At 56.0% G+C, this 16,915-nt stretch overlaps 1 protein-coding gene across 3 annotated transcripts in view; it reads right to left on the bottom strand.

Moving 5' to 3' along the window:
- Window positions 1-16: 16 nt before the first annotated feature.
- Window positions 17-16,915, bottom strand: part of TMCO4 (transmembrane and coiled-coil domains 4) — an 89,987-nt gene continuing 73,088 nt past the window's right edge. For 2 of the 3 annotated variants that reach the window (XM_044769854.2, XM_070510870.1), the window contains 3 exons: window positions 14,667-14,784; window positions 7,993-8,110; window positions 17-1,110 (listed from right to left, as the gene is read on the bottom strand). In XM_044769854.2, the coding sequence (XP_044625789.2) occupies window positions 706-1,110; window positions 7,993-8,110; window positions 14,667-14,784 (641 nt within the window). In that variant the 3' untranslated portion in view covers window positions 17-705. The remainder of the gene's footprint in view (window positions 1,111-7,992; window positions 8,111-14,666; window positions 14,785-16,915) is intronic. The other variant, XM_044769856.2, reaches the window with a different exon arrangement.

Raw genomic sequence — 16,915 nt, 5'->3', positions numbered from 1 at the left:
GGCAATACTCAGTAAGTGGTAGCTATTATTATTCTTTATTATAATCAGCAGCAGCAGCAGCTCTGCTCCTGCTACAGGAAATCCTTTCCCGGGATAATTCATTCTTATCACCAGGCCCAGTCCCCACCCACAGTGCACGCTGATTCAGCGTTTATTCACCTTGCTCTGTTACAGTTACATCCAGGGTGACCGTGTAGCACAACTTCAGGGGGCGCCCTTCACATGATGTCTATGTGATTGATGCCCCTACAGTTGTGCAGTGCGCAGCCTGCATGGCTGTATGTGGCAGATCGGATGGGGTCTCCCAAGGGTAGAGAGAGTAAGCTGCTTGCTCCCCACCTGCGCCTGCTCTGCAGGTGCGTCAGCAGTGCCCGTGGGCTGGCGGGCAGCCCTGGAGTGGACGGAAGAGCAGGGGGAGGGCAGCAGGGGGGCCTCAGGCCTGAGAGCCCCCGGGCCTCCTGATAGACAGCCTGACCCACCGCCGTGACCTGGAGACAGCAGGCCCCGGCCTGGTGGCATCCTGGGGCTCTAAACTGGGCTGGTCGGCTTTGTGGGCTCTGGTCTTGCTTCCGGGGGAGGGGACGCTGTCTCCCTACAACTCCCCCTCCTTTCCAGGCCCTTCCTTTCAATCCCAATGCCTTCAACTTAGGAAAGGCTGCGGTGGAACTCTTCAGGGCTCACGTGGCAACCTGATGGTTTTTGGGGTCAGTCCAGCCCGGGGCAGGAACCCTGGGTCTCGCTGGCACAGTGGGGGCAGCCCAGTGGGTTGGGGCCCACACTGTGGCTGCAGGTCTGGGCGCTCCCCGCGGGGCTGGCAGCAACAGCAGAGGCGGCCCCCTCAGGTTGGTCCAGCTCTGTTGGCACCTGGGCGTGGCTGGGGTCAGCGCATGTGGCCACTTTGGAGGTGTCTCCGGGTGCAGGACCCCTGGTTTGCCCGTCCTGGGGGGCCGTCTTGTCTGAGAAGGCGGCTGCTTCCTGGCGAGGTTCCTCTGGGGGCAGGCTGCCCGGGGCCAGCGAGAGCCCCTTTTCGTCCCACCCGGGCTTGGTGGGGATGCCCACAGCCTTCAGGATGACGTCCATCTGCCTGGCATAGTCCAAGTGGCCGCTGACCTGCAGGAGGACAGTGAGTGAGGGCCGCAGGGGCTGGGCAGAGCCTGGCCCTCCCCAGGGCCCCAAGCTGAGCTCCTGGGCCTCACCCTCTCCCCACCAACCCCAATGCCATGACTCCAGCTCTCAGCGACCCTGCAATCCAGAGTGGGATGGGCAGCGTCTAGGGTCAATGCTGCTCTAGAATCCGTTAAATAAAGACGGAGGCAGCTTCTCTACCAATCTGGTCCTCCGCGGGCAGGGGGGGCTCTCCTGATAGATGGGAAGGTGGAGTGGAAGTTCTCATCCTCTGCCTGCAGCTTCAGGTTACAGCTGCTGCACAGCAGCTCCGGGACCCCGGGCAGGCCCCTTTCTCCCTCTGACCTCTACTCGCCTCAGCTGTAAGATGGGGACGATAAGAGCAGATACACAGGGGGCTGCTGTGAGGACTCCCTCAAATTGAAAAGAGAGTTATGGTACGGGCTGCAAGGAACTTTCTACGATTTACGCTTCCCCTTTTCTCTTAGTCATAAGACTCCAGTTTATAGCTGGGTACATCTCAGCCTCCCTTGCAGCTAAGTGCAGCATCGTGACAAGTTCCGGCCAATGAGATGAAGAGTGGTGTTATGTGGTGCTCCTTGGAAGTCTCTTTAAAAGAGGGAGTGCTCTTCTTTTCCCCCTATTTCCTCTTTCCTGCTGGCTGGAATTCAGATATGATGGCCAGAGCTTCAGCTGCCATCTTGGGCCATGAGTCAGTCCACCAAGAATGGCAGAGCAGCAAGACAGAGGGAATTTTGGCTCCTGAAGACTGCGGAGCCACCACGCCAGCCCTGAACTGCCTATTCTAGACGTTTCTTACATGACAGCATCAAGTCGTGTGTGTTTAAGCCATTTCAGCTGGGCCTCTCTTATAAGGATCTGAATCTTCACTAAGACAAGGACCAAGAACTCGGAAGTGCCCACTCCCTTCCTCAGAGAATAGAGACACCCCCACTTTGGGCGGGAGGGTGTCAGTGAATGCAGAGCACGGGTGTGACCGGAATGCCCGATGCCTAACTGTGACGATGGACAATGCCGTACACACAGCATCCCTAACACATCGTGGAAAATGGACTTTTTGCTTTTTAAGATTGGCACCTGAGCTAACATCCGTTACTCATCTTTTTTTTTTCCTCCCTAAAGCCCCCCAGTACATGGTTGTATATTCTAGTTGTGGGTCCTTCTGTTTGTGGCATGTGGGCACCACCTCAGCGTGGCCTGATGAGCAGTGCCATCTCTGCACCCAGAATCTGAACTGGTGAAACCCGGGGCCACCAAAGTGGAGCGCGTGAACCCAACCACTCAGCTATGGGGCCGGCCCTGGGAAATGCACTTATCAGACACCCTCCTTTGACAGGTGTTGGCTGCTAACTGTACATAAAGAAATTGAGTCACAGAGAGGTAAGGTGACTTGCCCAAGGTTGCACAGCTAAAAAGTGTCAGAGCTGGGGTTTGAATCCAGGCCTGTTCTCTTCAATCCGTTGGGGAGGGCAGACTTTAAAAATCATTCTCATTTTATAGATGAGGAAAGTGAAGCCCAGAGAGGGTGGTGGTTTGCTTAATGACACACAGCACGTGAAGAGCAAAGCCATCTGCTGCGTGCTTGAGGTGCTGCGTGTGGAGGCTGCTCAGCTCAGATTTGCTCCCTGAAATGCAGCCCCGTGCTCTCCCCAGCCAGTCGAGGGGGCCTATGTTAGTGCGAAAGGCGAGCACGAGAGAGAACATTCCTTCAAGGCTGAAGAGGGAGGTTTTTGTTAAAAGATGACAGGCAAACGCTGCTGGGAATCCTGGGAAAAACAAAGGCTGGCTGGTAACATCTGCATTTCCGTTTGAATCACAGATCACAGCGGGTTATTCAAATGGTTTTTCAAGAACACAAGAAGACAATTCCCGGTACTGTTCTGCTATTTTCTCATAACCAGAACCTGCCTACTTCTTGTCCTTTTGTTATAAATGACTTTAAAGTGTGAAAATACACACATGTACACACCTAAGGGGCTTCTCAGATCCCTGGGCTCAGAGTGGAGGGTGGGGTGGGGCAGTGTCCTTGCACAGAGGGTGGACACGAGCGGCTGCAGGGCACTAGAAAGATCCCAACGCTGGGGTCAGAGAGATGGGGGTTCCAGCCTCGGCTTCGTCTCTTCCTAGTCACTGTGCGAGTCTGTACAACGTCCTGAATGCTAGCTTCCCCCTCTGTGCAATGAGGATCAAGACACCTTCCTTGAGCGTCTGCTACAAGGAGCTCAGGGCTTGGCACTCTGTAGACACTCTGTACACACTCCCTCTGACTATTAAGTTCCATATATGACCCAAACCCTTTTATTTTAGACATTACCCAAATCAAGTTAGTGATACCCACTTCATGGGGTCAGTGGGAAGAAATAATACATATAAACCACAAGGCACAGTGCCTGGCACATACTGGGTGCTGCATAAATATGAGTTCCTTTACTTTAATTTCCTTGGAAGGGGGGATAGAAAGTGGGGAGTTAGCTGGGCTGATCCATTAGAGAGCCCAAGATGGCTGCTGAAGCTCCGACCGTCATGTCTGAATTTCAGCCAGCGGAAACCTAGATCCACAGGGACAGAGAAGATTGCCTCCCTATAGCTTTTTGATGTTGGTGAAGGGCTGGTGTCAGGGCTGGGTGGAGGCAGACAGGCCAGGAGGGAAGGGAGGTGTTTGTGGCCACTGGCTACGGCAGATTCTGGATAGAAATTCCACCATGTTGCTGTCCTAGAAGGCACAGCTCCGGCCCTCCTCGGTTACCAGTGGGGCCAGGTCTCAGCCAACCCTGGTCCCTGAGCTGCCATTCTGCAAAGACCCAGGGGGAGAACTCGCAGGCAGAGGGATGGCGAGCAGGGTGAGGGGGGGCGGGAGAAGAACCTCTTCTCGGCAGTGGAAAGTTCTGGCGTGGCTGGTGCTGGATACAGATTTCAGCCCATGTCCACCTCTCTGGCGGTCTTGATTGAAACCTGCCACCCGCCCGGATACACGCTGGATGTCCCTGTGCTGAGCGGCCTTCCTTGACGTTCCCACACCGCTCGGGACGCTCCCTGGGGCTCCCCAGTGACAGCATTCACTACACCCCCGTCTTCACCTGCCCTCTCGTCCATGTTCTCTGATAGACTTCGAGCTCGAGGGCGCAGGGACTGTTTCTAACTCACCTCCGCTCCCCGTGGCTGGCCCTGCACGTCACGAGCGCTCAGCGCTACAGGACGCACGACTCTGGACGGGCCTCAGCCCTTCCTGTTTGCTGCCTTGCAGGACACCTTGACTCGCCCAAACGGAGGTGGCTGCCACCGCCGCGGTCTGCCCACAACCCTTTCGAGTTCCCTCACCTCTCGAGCCTCAGTTTCCTCATCTGTAAAACGGGGCCGATAAAGACACCTGCACACGTGGCTGGCTGTGAGGACACAGTGAGATGACAACGTAACCGGCTCACCGGCCAGAGTTGGAGGTCACTGAGCGGGAGCCACAGAGACGCGTGAGCTCAGGTGGCTGAGCCTGGGCGCTGAGGCCGGTTCCCCGGGTCCATCCTGCTCTGCCACTCACACGCAGCCTCAGTGTCCACGTCTGTACAACGGGGTTGTCACCCCTGCCTCCTGGGACCGCTCTGAGCCTCAGAGGACATCAGGTAGAGCAGTGCCCGCCACACGTTGCTACTGCTATTGTTATTATTATCATTACTGTCTATTCTGTGCCACGCCCTGCGCTAAGTTCTAGAAGGCAGCTGGCATTTCCTTTGGGACGTGAAGAGTCTTGCCCTGGGCTGGGTCTCTGCTCCTGAGAAGCCTCGTGAGGTGGCGCCTGGGGTGGCTGACTCCCCGCCGCCTGCAACCCCGTCCCCACACAGGGACTGAGAGGCAGCAGGTGGCCTGGCCTTCGTCTGCTTTCACCCACGGGCCGGCCCCCGCTCCCTCCTGGCTGTCCTGAGATCAGGGCCACCGTGGACCTCAGCGACCTCGTTCGGGTGGGCGGCTGACGCTGGATGAGTCACGAAGGGCCCCGCCAGGTCACAGCAGCAGGGGGAGCGCAGAGCCCTCGGCCTCCGCTCCGAGCGAGCCAGCACAGGCAGCCGGTGCCCCCAAGGCAGCAACGGGAACCCTCCCAGCAGCCGCTCCTGCAGCGGGAGGTTCCCGGGGAAACAGGAGGGCAGCACGGAAGCAACGCTAATCGCCTCTAGTTACCCGGCAGAGGAAGGCGCTGCTTTCTGTGAGGCGCTCCTAACGTGACAAAGAGCTATTATTAGGCAGGAGCTGGGAAGCTGCCATGCAGGAGTCTGAGGAGGGAGAGACGTCTGCACAGGTCCTGAGGCGGAAGACCGGAAGGTGGCACAGAAGCAGGAAAGGAGGGAACTAGCCTTAAATGAGGGCCAGACGCGCTGCCCTGGCAGGCAGGTGATTTCCCCCACTTCACAGATGAGGAGACTGAGGCACAGAGAAGTTAAGCAACTGGCCCAAGGCCACACAGCCAGTATACAGGTGGCAGAGCCCGGCTTCTAAGCCAGGCCTCTCTGGTGCTAAAGGCTGTGCTTTTCCCACTGTATCCATTCAGGGGCTTCTTGGGGCAAACTGGATCTTGCGAGGGCTCTGTGGCATTTAAAGGGAATTTTCATTTAAAACAAACTTTCAGCTGTTCCTTTGACCGTTGATTCTTCTGGCCGATGAGGGAGACTCTTGGGGTGGAGAGGCACAAAGTCACTTCTCCCCTTCCCCGCTCAGGTACAGAGACCCTCAGAGAGGACAGAGACCCTGGCCACGGGTGAGGAGGCACTGCTGTGAGTCCTGCGGTTTCCTGGTCTTGCACCCGGCTTCCCCGGCTCCCTCGGGGCGGTGGACAGCACAGGCTCTGGACCTGGTTTCCGTCTGTGTCCAGATCCGTGACTCTCCGGCTATGGGAGCCCATTCTCTCAAGTCTCAGCTTCCCAGTCTGTGACCGGGGATGCCTAATACCTCCCATACGGTCGTTGTGAGGTTTACACCCTATGGAGCAGCGTAGCAGGGGTGAAGACGACCCAGAAATCCTCCTGTGGCTCCAGGGGGAGAAGCATCCGTGTGTCCTGGGAGGAGTCCTCAGCCAGGAGCGGTCGGCGTCATCTGTGGGCGAGTCCAGAAACTCCTTATTCTTGGGCCAACACCAGCCCCCGAGCCACCAGCTGGGAAGGCACGGCTGCTGCCTTTGTGTTCCTCTGGTGGGTGTGGACTGTGCGCTGGGGTCCTGGGGTCTGGGGGAGGGAAGATATCAGCGAGGACGAGTTGGCCCCAGCAACATGGTGACATGGCCGAGGGCTTCAGTGCCTGATAAAGTTTCGGTGTCAGGTTTTCGTGCCGGAATTCCCCGATGCTGTGCTCAACACTCAGTCCAGTTTCAACAAAGACGAGCCCGGCGTCAGCTGTGCTGGGGGCGGGGGTGAGGGCGGGGTTGGGGGCCGAGGTGCTGCGGCTGGTTGGGGTCGTTGGGGCAGGCTGCTGGGGAAGCTGAAGGGAAAAGCCGGAGTCCTCCAGAGTGCCCCCCAACCCAGGGATTTTTGGGTGCCCAGGGCGGGGGCTGGTTGACTGCTTGCGGACGGGATGGTTCGGCTGGGTGAAAGGACCGTCATGGAACTGGGGAAACTGGTTACGCTCGGGAAGCGCTCGGCACTTGATAAACGCCAGCCGACGATGTCATCATTGCAAACCAAAGTTCTTGTTCTCACAGCCCCCTGGACCACAAGGATTTTTGCTGGCTGAGGTCTGCTGGTGGATGTAACTGTAGCTCACTGCCCTCACCCTCTGGGTAGCGGGCACCTCTCCTGTTTCTCACATCCACCAGAGCAAGGGCGATGCCACTGGCTTCAGTCCTGGATTTGAGTCCTGCTCTGCCACGTTCCTGCTGTGTGACCCTGGGCAAGTCCCTTAGCCTCTCTTGACCCCCCGGGTCCTCATCTGTACAATGGGGACACTGCTGCTGCAAAAGGCTCAGGGCAGAGCTGGGCACGGAGTGCGTGTCCATACGTGAAGCTGTTACCTCCCTATGATGCGCAGGTGGCAGGTGGACGAGGTCCCTTCAGGCCCGAAATGAGGATCTAGAAACTCTACCCAGGCTGTGCGGCTGCCCAGGCGGCCCCTCCCACTCCACACCCAGCAGGAATTCTTTTTAACCGTCTGCACCTGTGGCCCAGCCTAGTCTTAGATATAAGGATCCTTGGGGAGTATGTTTACAAGGCAGACTTGCAGCCTTTGCTCCGAGACACTGATTTAGAAGGTCTGGGCAGTGGGGCCCTTGTATCTGCATTTTAAATAAACTCTCCAGGTGACTCCAAGGCGGGGGGCCCTGGAACACCCTTTCCCTGCTCTGCATCCCACAGTTTCACAGCCCGGCAAGCAGGTGCATCCGCTGTGGTCCAGCCTGAATCCCTCCACCTGTGTCCTCTGGCGGCTCTGAAGACTTCCGGGGAACAGGCTGTCCTGGCTTGTGATCTGGGGTGGGGGGCAGTGGGAGGAGGAGTGGGGAGTGGGGGAAGAGCAGAGAGAGGGCAGGAATGGAGCAGGGGAGGCTGGGCTCTAGAGGTTCAAATCCAGGAAGGCTACTAAGGGCTGGTTGTGTGGTGGGAACTTTCTAAGCCTCGGTTTCCTGATCTGTGAAGCGGGGACAATGACGGCTGCCCCAGAGACTGCGTGAGGATGAGAGATGACGTGTGTAAAGGGCCTGGTACAAAGCCCGGCACAGAGATGGTGCCTGTAAATAGGGGTTACCTCGTCCCAAGCAAATTCTTATGACCTCCCTCCTCCGGGGCAGAATGAGCTGAGGCCGGGGTCCCGGGGCTGGAGGAATGCGGCGCCCCGGCTGGCACACAGAGAGCCCTCGGAGGGACAGGGGATACTCACGACGGAGGACAGGTCCACGTTCTCCACCCTCCTGTCCTGCAGCAGCACGGGCTGCAGGCCGGCGACATGGAGCTGTGCCGAGGACGTGCGGTACACGAAGCTCAGCAGCCAGTCGCCCCTGCGGACGGAGCGGGGGACGGGCGTGAGAAGGGGCGGACGCCAGCCTCGGCAGAGCCGAGCACCGGGACGGGCCCCGCCTGGCCCTGGGGAAGTCTGCTGGGACCGGAGCTTCTGCGGGAATCCAGGGCCCTGGCTGCACCCGTGGGTGACAAGGGGGGAGCAGCAGCTGACACTCTGGAGCACCGCCCGGGGCAACGGTAGCTCCAGGAGGGCGGCCTGCTTTGTTCCCTGCTGGGTCCGGGAGCTGAGGACAGTGCCTGGCGGCCACGGATACATATGGGTTGAATGAGGACACCAGTGCAGTCTCGACAAGTCAGGAGAGCTGCCCTCAGCTCGGGGGTGGGGTGGGGTAGGGGGGTTCCCAGTTCCCCAGGGTGGCTGCTCCAGGGCTCCCTGGGAAAAGACGGAAAGGCAGCAGGGGGTCCTCCTGGAGGAGAGGACCACGGGGAGCTGGGGGCCACCATGCTCTGGGGTCCAGAGCCCCTTCCATCTGTGATCTGGAGGGACGCGGCCCAGCCTGCAGCTCTCCCTGCCCTCAGCGATCTTGGAGGAGGCAAGGGTGACCACTGAGCAGGTCACCACCCCAGAACACTCCTCCACTTCCATGGGCACTGTTGTGAACCCCCCCAAGCCCCCCTCCCACCAAACATCCCCCCTGCACTGTGGAGAGAAAATACCCCTGGACCCTCTTCAGCGGCGACGGCCACTGTCCACGGAAGACACGGTCTGGGGGCCCACGAGACAGCGTCCCTCTCGAAACCCCGAACTCCGCCCTGGGGTTGAGTGGCGCTCGCCACTCAGCAGGTCCTGTCCCCACTCCGCATCCAGGACTGAAATCCAGCTCAGCACACCTGATCGTCTTTTTTTTAGATCAACTCCGACTCCGGTTTGCGTGGCAACTTGAGTGCATTATGTTTGTGCGCTTGTTTGAAAGAAGGGCTCCCCCCCACCGACTCCACGTTGGGGAGGACAGGCTGAGAGTGAGGAGTCCCCGCCTGCCTATGTGAGCTGCCGCGTGACCACAGGCAAGGCCCCAAGCTGGCTGGGCCCAGGGTGTGGGCATGCTCTCCAGGCTCCCTGTGTGGTTGCCACCCCGGAAGCCCCTGGAAGGATGGGGGCCCAGAGTTGTGGGGCCCCTAAAGACCCTCCTGCTGTGAACCAGACTGAGTCCATCAGCTCCTGGTCCTTCTCCATGATCATCCGCCCAGTCCCTCAAGCCAACACCAGTAAGGAGTGCGGTGTCTTAGGCGCCCCGTCCCCTGTGCCAGCTCACCAGAGTCCCGCTGGTCCTTCCCACCTCCTCGTCCCGTCTGCTCCAGGCCTCAGGTCAGGGATCCCCAGGCCCTGGACGAACGCGATGGCCGCCTCCCCGCTCCCCCTGCTCCTGGCCTCACCTCCCTCGAGCCGCTGTGGCCTTCCTTCAACGCCCATCTGACCAGTGCCCTCCCCTCTTAGAAGCTGACCATGATTCCCCATGGCCTACAGGCTTTCTCTTCTAGAAAATTCCAAACTCTCCCCAGAGAGCAATGCTTGCAAGTCCCAGTGATGCTTACTGAGGGCCCAAGCAGCCCTGTCTCTAAGCGCGAGGGCCGAGGGGAGAAGGGGGTTAACCCAGGTGGCTTTGGTGAACTAACCACAGACACTGGGTGGGAGGTGTCCGCACGCGTTTCTGGTGTGGACAGCTACAAACAAGCAGTTGGCTTCATTCCTCCCCGATGACTTCTGTCACAGTTAGGACAACGCTCTACTTCAATGTGAACTGACTTGTTTACACACGTTTAGGGACAGAACAGGAACCTATGTTAGAAGGTTCCGGATCCCCTAAACTGTGCCGACCCACCCACAGGGCCTTCGGTGGCGTTCCAGCCCTTCCGCATTTGCCTCTGCCTCTCACCTGGGGTGGCCCATGAGCCCACACTCGGGACCACACAGAGCCAGGTTCAAGTCCTGCCTTGTCACTTACTAGCTGTGTGACCTTGGGCAAGTTGCTTGACTGCTCTGTGCCTCAGTCGCTTCACTGTCTTACCTCTCAGGGTGGGCGGGGGCATACACTGAGATGGCACACCATGTACACATGCTCACACGTGAGTGCTCAGGAAGCATTGGGCACGACTATACCCCAGCCTCCGTGTGCGTGTGGCCTCTCCTGCATGGCCTGCTCTTCCAGTCTCTGATGGGCTCCTGTCCATCCTTTCAAAATTCAGCTTGGACCTCATCTCGCTGGGGGAGTGCCTGGAGCCCCTCCTGATATTATGCATCCTTTGCCCCTCCTGTGCCTGCATAGGCTCCTTCTGTGACGTTCGTCATGTGTCCTCCGTGTGTCCGTTCCTGGGTCTTTTTCCTTTTCTAGGCAGAGAGCTCCTTGAGGGCAGGGCTGCGCCTCAGCCCTGGATCCTGGCCCCTGAGCTGCATCAGGAGCTGCCTGGAGTGGGGCACGTGCTGATGCACAATTCCATCACTGAAGCCTTCAGTCACCACCACGTGGCCGTCCAAGGGCGTGCCTTGGCTACTCACAGGCCCGAAGCTATTGTGGGCGGGGGGGTCCTCCTGGTCCTTCCACCATCATCCTCTCCCCACACGGTACCTGGAGCAGAGACCACGAGAGTCCCCAGGGGCCTCAGAATGAAACCCTCTCACTGCGGAGTGGGACAGCCCTGCCTGAGTTCACATCCTGGCTCTGCTGTGTGACCCCGGCAAGGCACTTGACCCTCTCTGAGCTTCAGTTTCCTCACAGTACAATATGGAGCAGTACCACTCGCCCTGGCTAGCTTCCAGGGCGTTCGTGAGAGCCCATCAGTGAACAGGTTTGCAAAGAGCTTCACTAATGTGCATTATGAATTTATAAGTGTACACAGTTCGGGAGTCCCGGCCTGAAGCTCCCCCCTCACTTCACCCCCATGTTTAAGTGAGTTTACAGAGACTAAAACGCCTTTGGGGGCCAAGGATATGAATTCCTGCTTGGTGCTTGATTTAAGCAAGAAACTACAGTTATTCTTTTGGTCTGGACATGCCTCCCCTCTTCTCCTCCTCCTCTCTCTCCAGAGAGATGGCTCAAGGTCTGACAAAATAACTGAGAACCGAGCTGCTCGGGCTCAGGCTCTCCACAGCACCGAGGGGTTAATAAGAGTTTGCTGCTTTCACACCGCACACACGCCATTTTCATTCTTTCCCTTTGCTGTTCATGAAAAGCACCAAAAAGTCATGTGCGATGTGACCATGCCCAGTGATAACAATTACAGCCGCTGGTGTCCGCCGGGCACCTGCTCAGGGCCGGCCCTTCTCCTACAGCATCGCATTTAAGCTTCCCAGGACCCCTGGGCAGGAGGCACTATTATTCCCATTTTACAGGTGGGAATCCTGAGACTCTGAGCTGTTCGGCCAAAGTCAGCCAATAGGTAAATGGCAGAGCCAAGAGTTTAACCGAGGGCTGTCTGCCATCAAAGTTTTGTCCATTCTTTTTCTTTTCTTGTTTTTAAAACTATCCATACTTTGAAAAAGTCAAATTAAAAGTCTCTTTTATGCCTTACTTCCAGTCCCTGTCCACTCCCGAGGGGTGGCCGCTGTCCCAGCTTCTTAGGGTCCTTCTGGACCCTCCTGTGCCTTTATAGACAGACAGACACATATATGCACAAACAGAAATTTCTTCCCTCATAAATGGGATCATAGTAGGCACTGTTACACTTGCTTTTTTCCCTTTAACCATTCCCCTATTTATGGCCATTTAGGTTGTCTTAAATTTTTAGTTATAAATGAAGCTGCCATGATCCCCTTTGTACACCCACCTCTATGCATGAGTATCTAGTACAGCAGGATCACGGAAGCCAGAATTTGTGGGATCAGAAAATTGGCACATTAAAAATTTTGATAGAGGGGCTGGCCCAATGGCACAGCGGTAAAGTCTGCGTGCTCCACCTTGGCAGCCCAGGGTTTCCTGGTTCGAATCCTGGGTGTGAACCTATGCACCACTTGTCAAGCCATGCATGGCAGGCAGCCCACATATAAAGTAGAAGAAGACGGGCACTCAGGGCCCGTCTTCTTCGGCAAAAAGAGGAGGATTGGCAGTGGATATTAACTCAGGGCTAATCTTCCTCAAAAAAAAAAAAATTGATAGATATTGCCAATTGTTCTCCAAAAAGGATTTACTGAATTCAACTGCCACCAACAGTGTATGAATAACAGTGCTCATTGCTTCACATCTTCACCAACACTGGATGTTATTCATGTTTCCGATGTTTGATAATCTCGTGGGTGATAAATAGTATCTTACTGATTTTAGTCTGCATTTATTTCATTATTGATGAGGTTGGGGATCTTTTAAAAAGTTTATTGATTGTATTTATTCTGTGAGTTTATGTAGATATCTTTGGCCATTTTTGTATTAGCTTGTTTTTTCTTAATGATTTGCATGGGTTCTTTACATATTATGGCTCTGTGTCTTTTGTTTCTTTGTTCTTTCTACCATATCCTGATTCTAAGCACTGAGTTTAGAGTGTGAGTGATAGAGCCAAGCTGATGGGCTGAGCTCCTGTGTCCTAGTTAAGGCCCACTATCCATGGCTAAAAACTACCTTTAGCTCCGAGCTGCACAGCTGTTGCTGTGGGCTACATCATCAAAATGATAAAGACTTTCCAAATCTGTTCCGTTCAGTTTTGGGTCCTACTTAGGATGGTTGGGCTTAGATAAAAATTAAAGTTAACTGGCCTCCTGACTTAACCTCTGTGAGCCTCAGTTTCCTCACTTGTAAAATGGGATTAAAAATACTAACACTGGAGCTGACCCCGGGACCAAGTGGTTGAGTTCACACACTCCGCTTCAGGCACCCAGGGTTTCCCTGGTTCGGATCCTGAGTGCAGACATGCCACCGCTTGTCAGGCCACGCTGAGGTGGCGTCCCACGTGCCACAACTAGAAGAACCCACAACTAAAACATACAACCATGTACTGGGGGGATTTGGGGAGAAGCAGCAGGAAAAAAAAAAAAAGAAGATTGGCAACAGTTGTTAGCTCAGGTGCCAATCTTTAAAAAACAAAAACAAAAACAAACCTAACGCCATAGGGATTTGGGGAGGATTAAAGGCGATAATGACAAGAAAGACAGGGCCTGGTGGGTGGTTAGAGTCCAAGACTTACATCCTCCCCTCCCTCTGTTGCTGCGTTATCGCGCTTTTAGTTTTTGTTCATAATTGTCTATTTCCACAAGTGTCCTGAGCCCCTCTCCTCCTGCCCCTCTCCGTATTCCCGTGCCCAGCGTGAGGTCTCGGACACAGCAGCTGGATGAGCTGAGCTGCCCCTGGCCTCAGGCTGGAGCCTCTTCCTCCTCCCTCCTCAGAATGGGGAATCCAGCGCTCTTCTCTTTTTCTCGCGCCTTGCCCTTCAGGTGACCTCGCCGTCCCTCGGCTCGGCTGGAGCTGATGATCCGCTGGCTCTCGCTGCAGCTCTCCTTTCTCCGGGTCCTTGTGCTGCTTCTCCAGCCGCCTGCTGGACCCCACGTTCATAACCCAGTGACTCGGCCGCTGCCCCGACAATCCTGCCTCCTCCTCCTTCTTGTTATTTTTAAGTCGTGTTCATGGAGCCCGACAACCAGTCACCAACCTCACTGTTTCCTAAACTCCAAACGCGTCCTTCGAATGTGGGCTTAGGATGTCACCTTCTCGTCGGTCCCCTGTGCTTTTGTGTCTATGATCGCAAACTATGGGTCCCTTATCCCAAATCCTCAGGGGCCTGTTGTGTTTCAGAATTCAGAATAATGTTTTGGATTTTAGGAAGGTAAGCCAGCTTGCAGCCCGCGTATCACATGACACCCCTGCGAGGTGTGGGGTGGTGTCCCCGAGTCACAGCCCTCAGCCAGTGGGAGGAGTAACGCCTGAAATCTCTCTCAGCAGCGCAGGGTGAGCTCGTCACTCAGTGAGTTTGCCCCACACCCGGGGAGAAGCCTTTGGTTTCAGAACCTCTGGATTTTGGTGTCGCAGACAAGCTTCTGTGTACCAGACTGGAGCTGCCTGTTTTCCTGACTATTGTTCTCGCAGGACACCAGGTTCCACAGGGCTGGGGCTTGCTCCCTATTGTAGCCCCTGCACGGTGCCTGGCACGAGGTTGGCGCTCAAAGTTTGTTGAATGAATATCCCAAGTGATTGACGATGATGATGATGGTGATAAATAGTTACATCGTCTGTCATTCACAGAGCACGTTCGTTCCATGTGCAACTCTGTAACTATCATCACAACCCTGGGAGGAGTTATGACTATTATCCCTCCTTTACTGATGGGGAAACTGAGGCCAGCACTAAGACCCAGGTCTTGTGATTCTAAGTCGTGCGCTCTTAAACACTGCCACCCCATCCTTCACGTCCTTTGCAGGCTGAAGGGCCTGGGCTTCCCGGGTCAGAACACCTGGCCCGCACCTTCTCCTCAGAGGGCCGGTGCCCCACTGGTCCCTGGGATCCTTCAGGACAGGGGCCAGGCCTCAAGCGTCTGTGTCCCCAGTAGAGGTCCTGGGGCACACCAGGTGCTCAGTAAGTGTTGTCGCCTCTCCACTGGCACGAGGTTTGGACTCACCTGCAGTAGCCGTTGATGATCCTCCCGGACACTACCTTCCGGAAAGGCTCCCAGTGCTTGGCATCTCCTTCCACGGGCGCGCCCAGCAGGACAACATCCTCGATGATCCCTTGGCAATCTGTGAGAGAGGCCAGAGAAGGCCGTCAGCGTCCCTGGACACACTGGGTCCTGGGAGAGACTCTCCAACAGCGGTGGAGGAGATGGATGTCACACATGTGCATGTGCACACATGCTCATGCCCACACACGTGCAAACACACATGCTCATGCAGACACACACAGTGATGGGGGCTTCCACTCACTGAGCTCCAGGCTGAGGGTCAAGCCCCTCGTGTGCCTGACCTATTCCTGCAAGGTACCATTATCCCCATTTGAGAGTTAAGGAAAACCAAAGACGTTTTCAAGATCACATGGCTAGTAAGTGACACAGCCCAAGTTGGGACCCAGGTCGATTTCCGCCATCCATGAAGCTCACAAATGGCCATGGACTCGGTGGGACATCTTCCTTTAGAAGGGACTGACAGCCCCTGGATCGTCACATGTGCCAGGTGGCAGCCACCGCCCCCTTCCTGGGCAACAGTCCCCTGGGGCCCATGCAGAGTGGTGAGAAGGTGGGCGTCGGGGGGGTGGGTCTCAGGATGGGGAGTGCACACATCAGCTGCGCTAACGGTTGGGAGGTAGTTCAGACCAGGGCTGTTCAAGTGCGGTCCATGGACCAGGGCTGGCCCTGGGACTGTTCATCCTGTAAGTACAGGAACAGAGAGGAAGCGTTTCATTGATCTCCTGTAGACAGGAAACCAACAGTTGATAGACGGGCGTGCCATAGACCAACGAGAGGTGTGCGTGCACCCCTCGCTCTCGCTCTCTACCCACTTACTCTGCTGTATTATTCTTGTCATGCATCACTTGTTACGTCTGCCTCCTCCTCTAACACGCAGGCTCAATGATGGCGGGGACACTAGCTGCCTTATTCACAGCTGAATGGGCCTCGGACCGTATCTGGCAGATACTTGGTGCTCAATACAGAACTGAATGAATGAATGAGTAAACAGCCTGCCGTCCCTCAGGAAGGCCTGTGTATGTGCTTTGTGATTGCAAAGTCCTGGGTTCAAATCCCTGCTTAGCGACTTCTGAGCTACGGGACTTGAGCCAAGTCACTGACCTTCTCTGATACTGACCTTGAGGGTCTTTATGAGGATGAAGTCACAGCGTGGGAAAAAACTGAGCACAGTGAACGCACCGTGGAGTTAGTGTCCCCCCGCCCTGCCCTGCGCCCCCGCCTCCCCAGCGTGGCTCTTTCTTAGGAGTCTGAGTCCCTGACGTCTTGGGAAGCTGCCTGCTTAGTGTCTTTCCTGGAGAATGGCCCCAGGAGGGACAGCTCTGCCCAGCTTTGCCGCTCTCTTGCTGAGAGACGCAGGACAGGTGGCCTCCTCTCTCTGGGCTCTGGTTTCTAACCAGAGCACATCTGTTTTCTGCTTGCTCTTCCAACTCAGAGTTAATCTGTATAAAGGCTCCAGGCTAATGAGAGTTTGGGAACCCCTGTAGTAACAAGCAATCTGAGCGCTCCTCTGGCTCTGACGTTAAAAGATTCTGCAGCACAGCATTCTGATTTCACTCCTTTTGCTTCCAGGGAGATGATAATCTGGCAGAAGATTGGTGGTTTGTGCTGACTGGCAAGGATGACTCAGATACCCCTCGAAATAAGGGCCATTTCAGGTGCTTATGTTGCTGGCAAGGCTGTAGAGAACGAGGTTTTATTCTAACCCCTTCCCTTGGTAGATGGGGAAACTGAGCCTCAGAGAGGATGGGACATGCCCAGCATCACACAGGTGGTGAGAATACAGCTGGGACCAGAACCCAGACTGCACGGAGGGCTGCCAGGGCCTGGGGGCCGTGCCCTCTGCTGTCTGCAGTGACAACACAGAGCACAGTGATCGCATGTGGTTATCATTGCTCCCACGGTGCCAAATGGTTGTGGACCGAGCTTGGCAGCTGTCCCTGGGGCCCCCACTCAGGGCACCTGCTCTGCCCCACAGAATCTCACTGAAGAGCAGGGACCCCGCTGACACTGGAGGGCTGGGACCCCTTGTGGCCAGGAGTGGTAATGCAGCATTCCTGATGGGGTTGCCCCTGCAACCGCTAGGATCCTGGAAGTGGCTACGGAATGGGAAAGCTGTTATGAACGGCAAAAGGGTATTTGCCTGTGACCTTGAACTGACTCGTGGTTGAACCGCATAAAACAGTCCAGAG

Source organism: Equus asinus, chromosome 5 (assembly GCF_041296235.1).
Source record: "Equus asinus isolate D_3611 breed Donkey chromosome 5, EquAss-T2T_v2, whole genome shotgun sequence".
Taxonomy (NCBI): Eukaryota; Metazoa; Chordata; class Mammalia; order Perissodactyla; family Equidae; genus Equus; species Equus asinus.
This window is presented reverse-complemented; position numbering and strand designations above follow the sequence as displayed.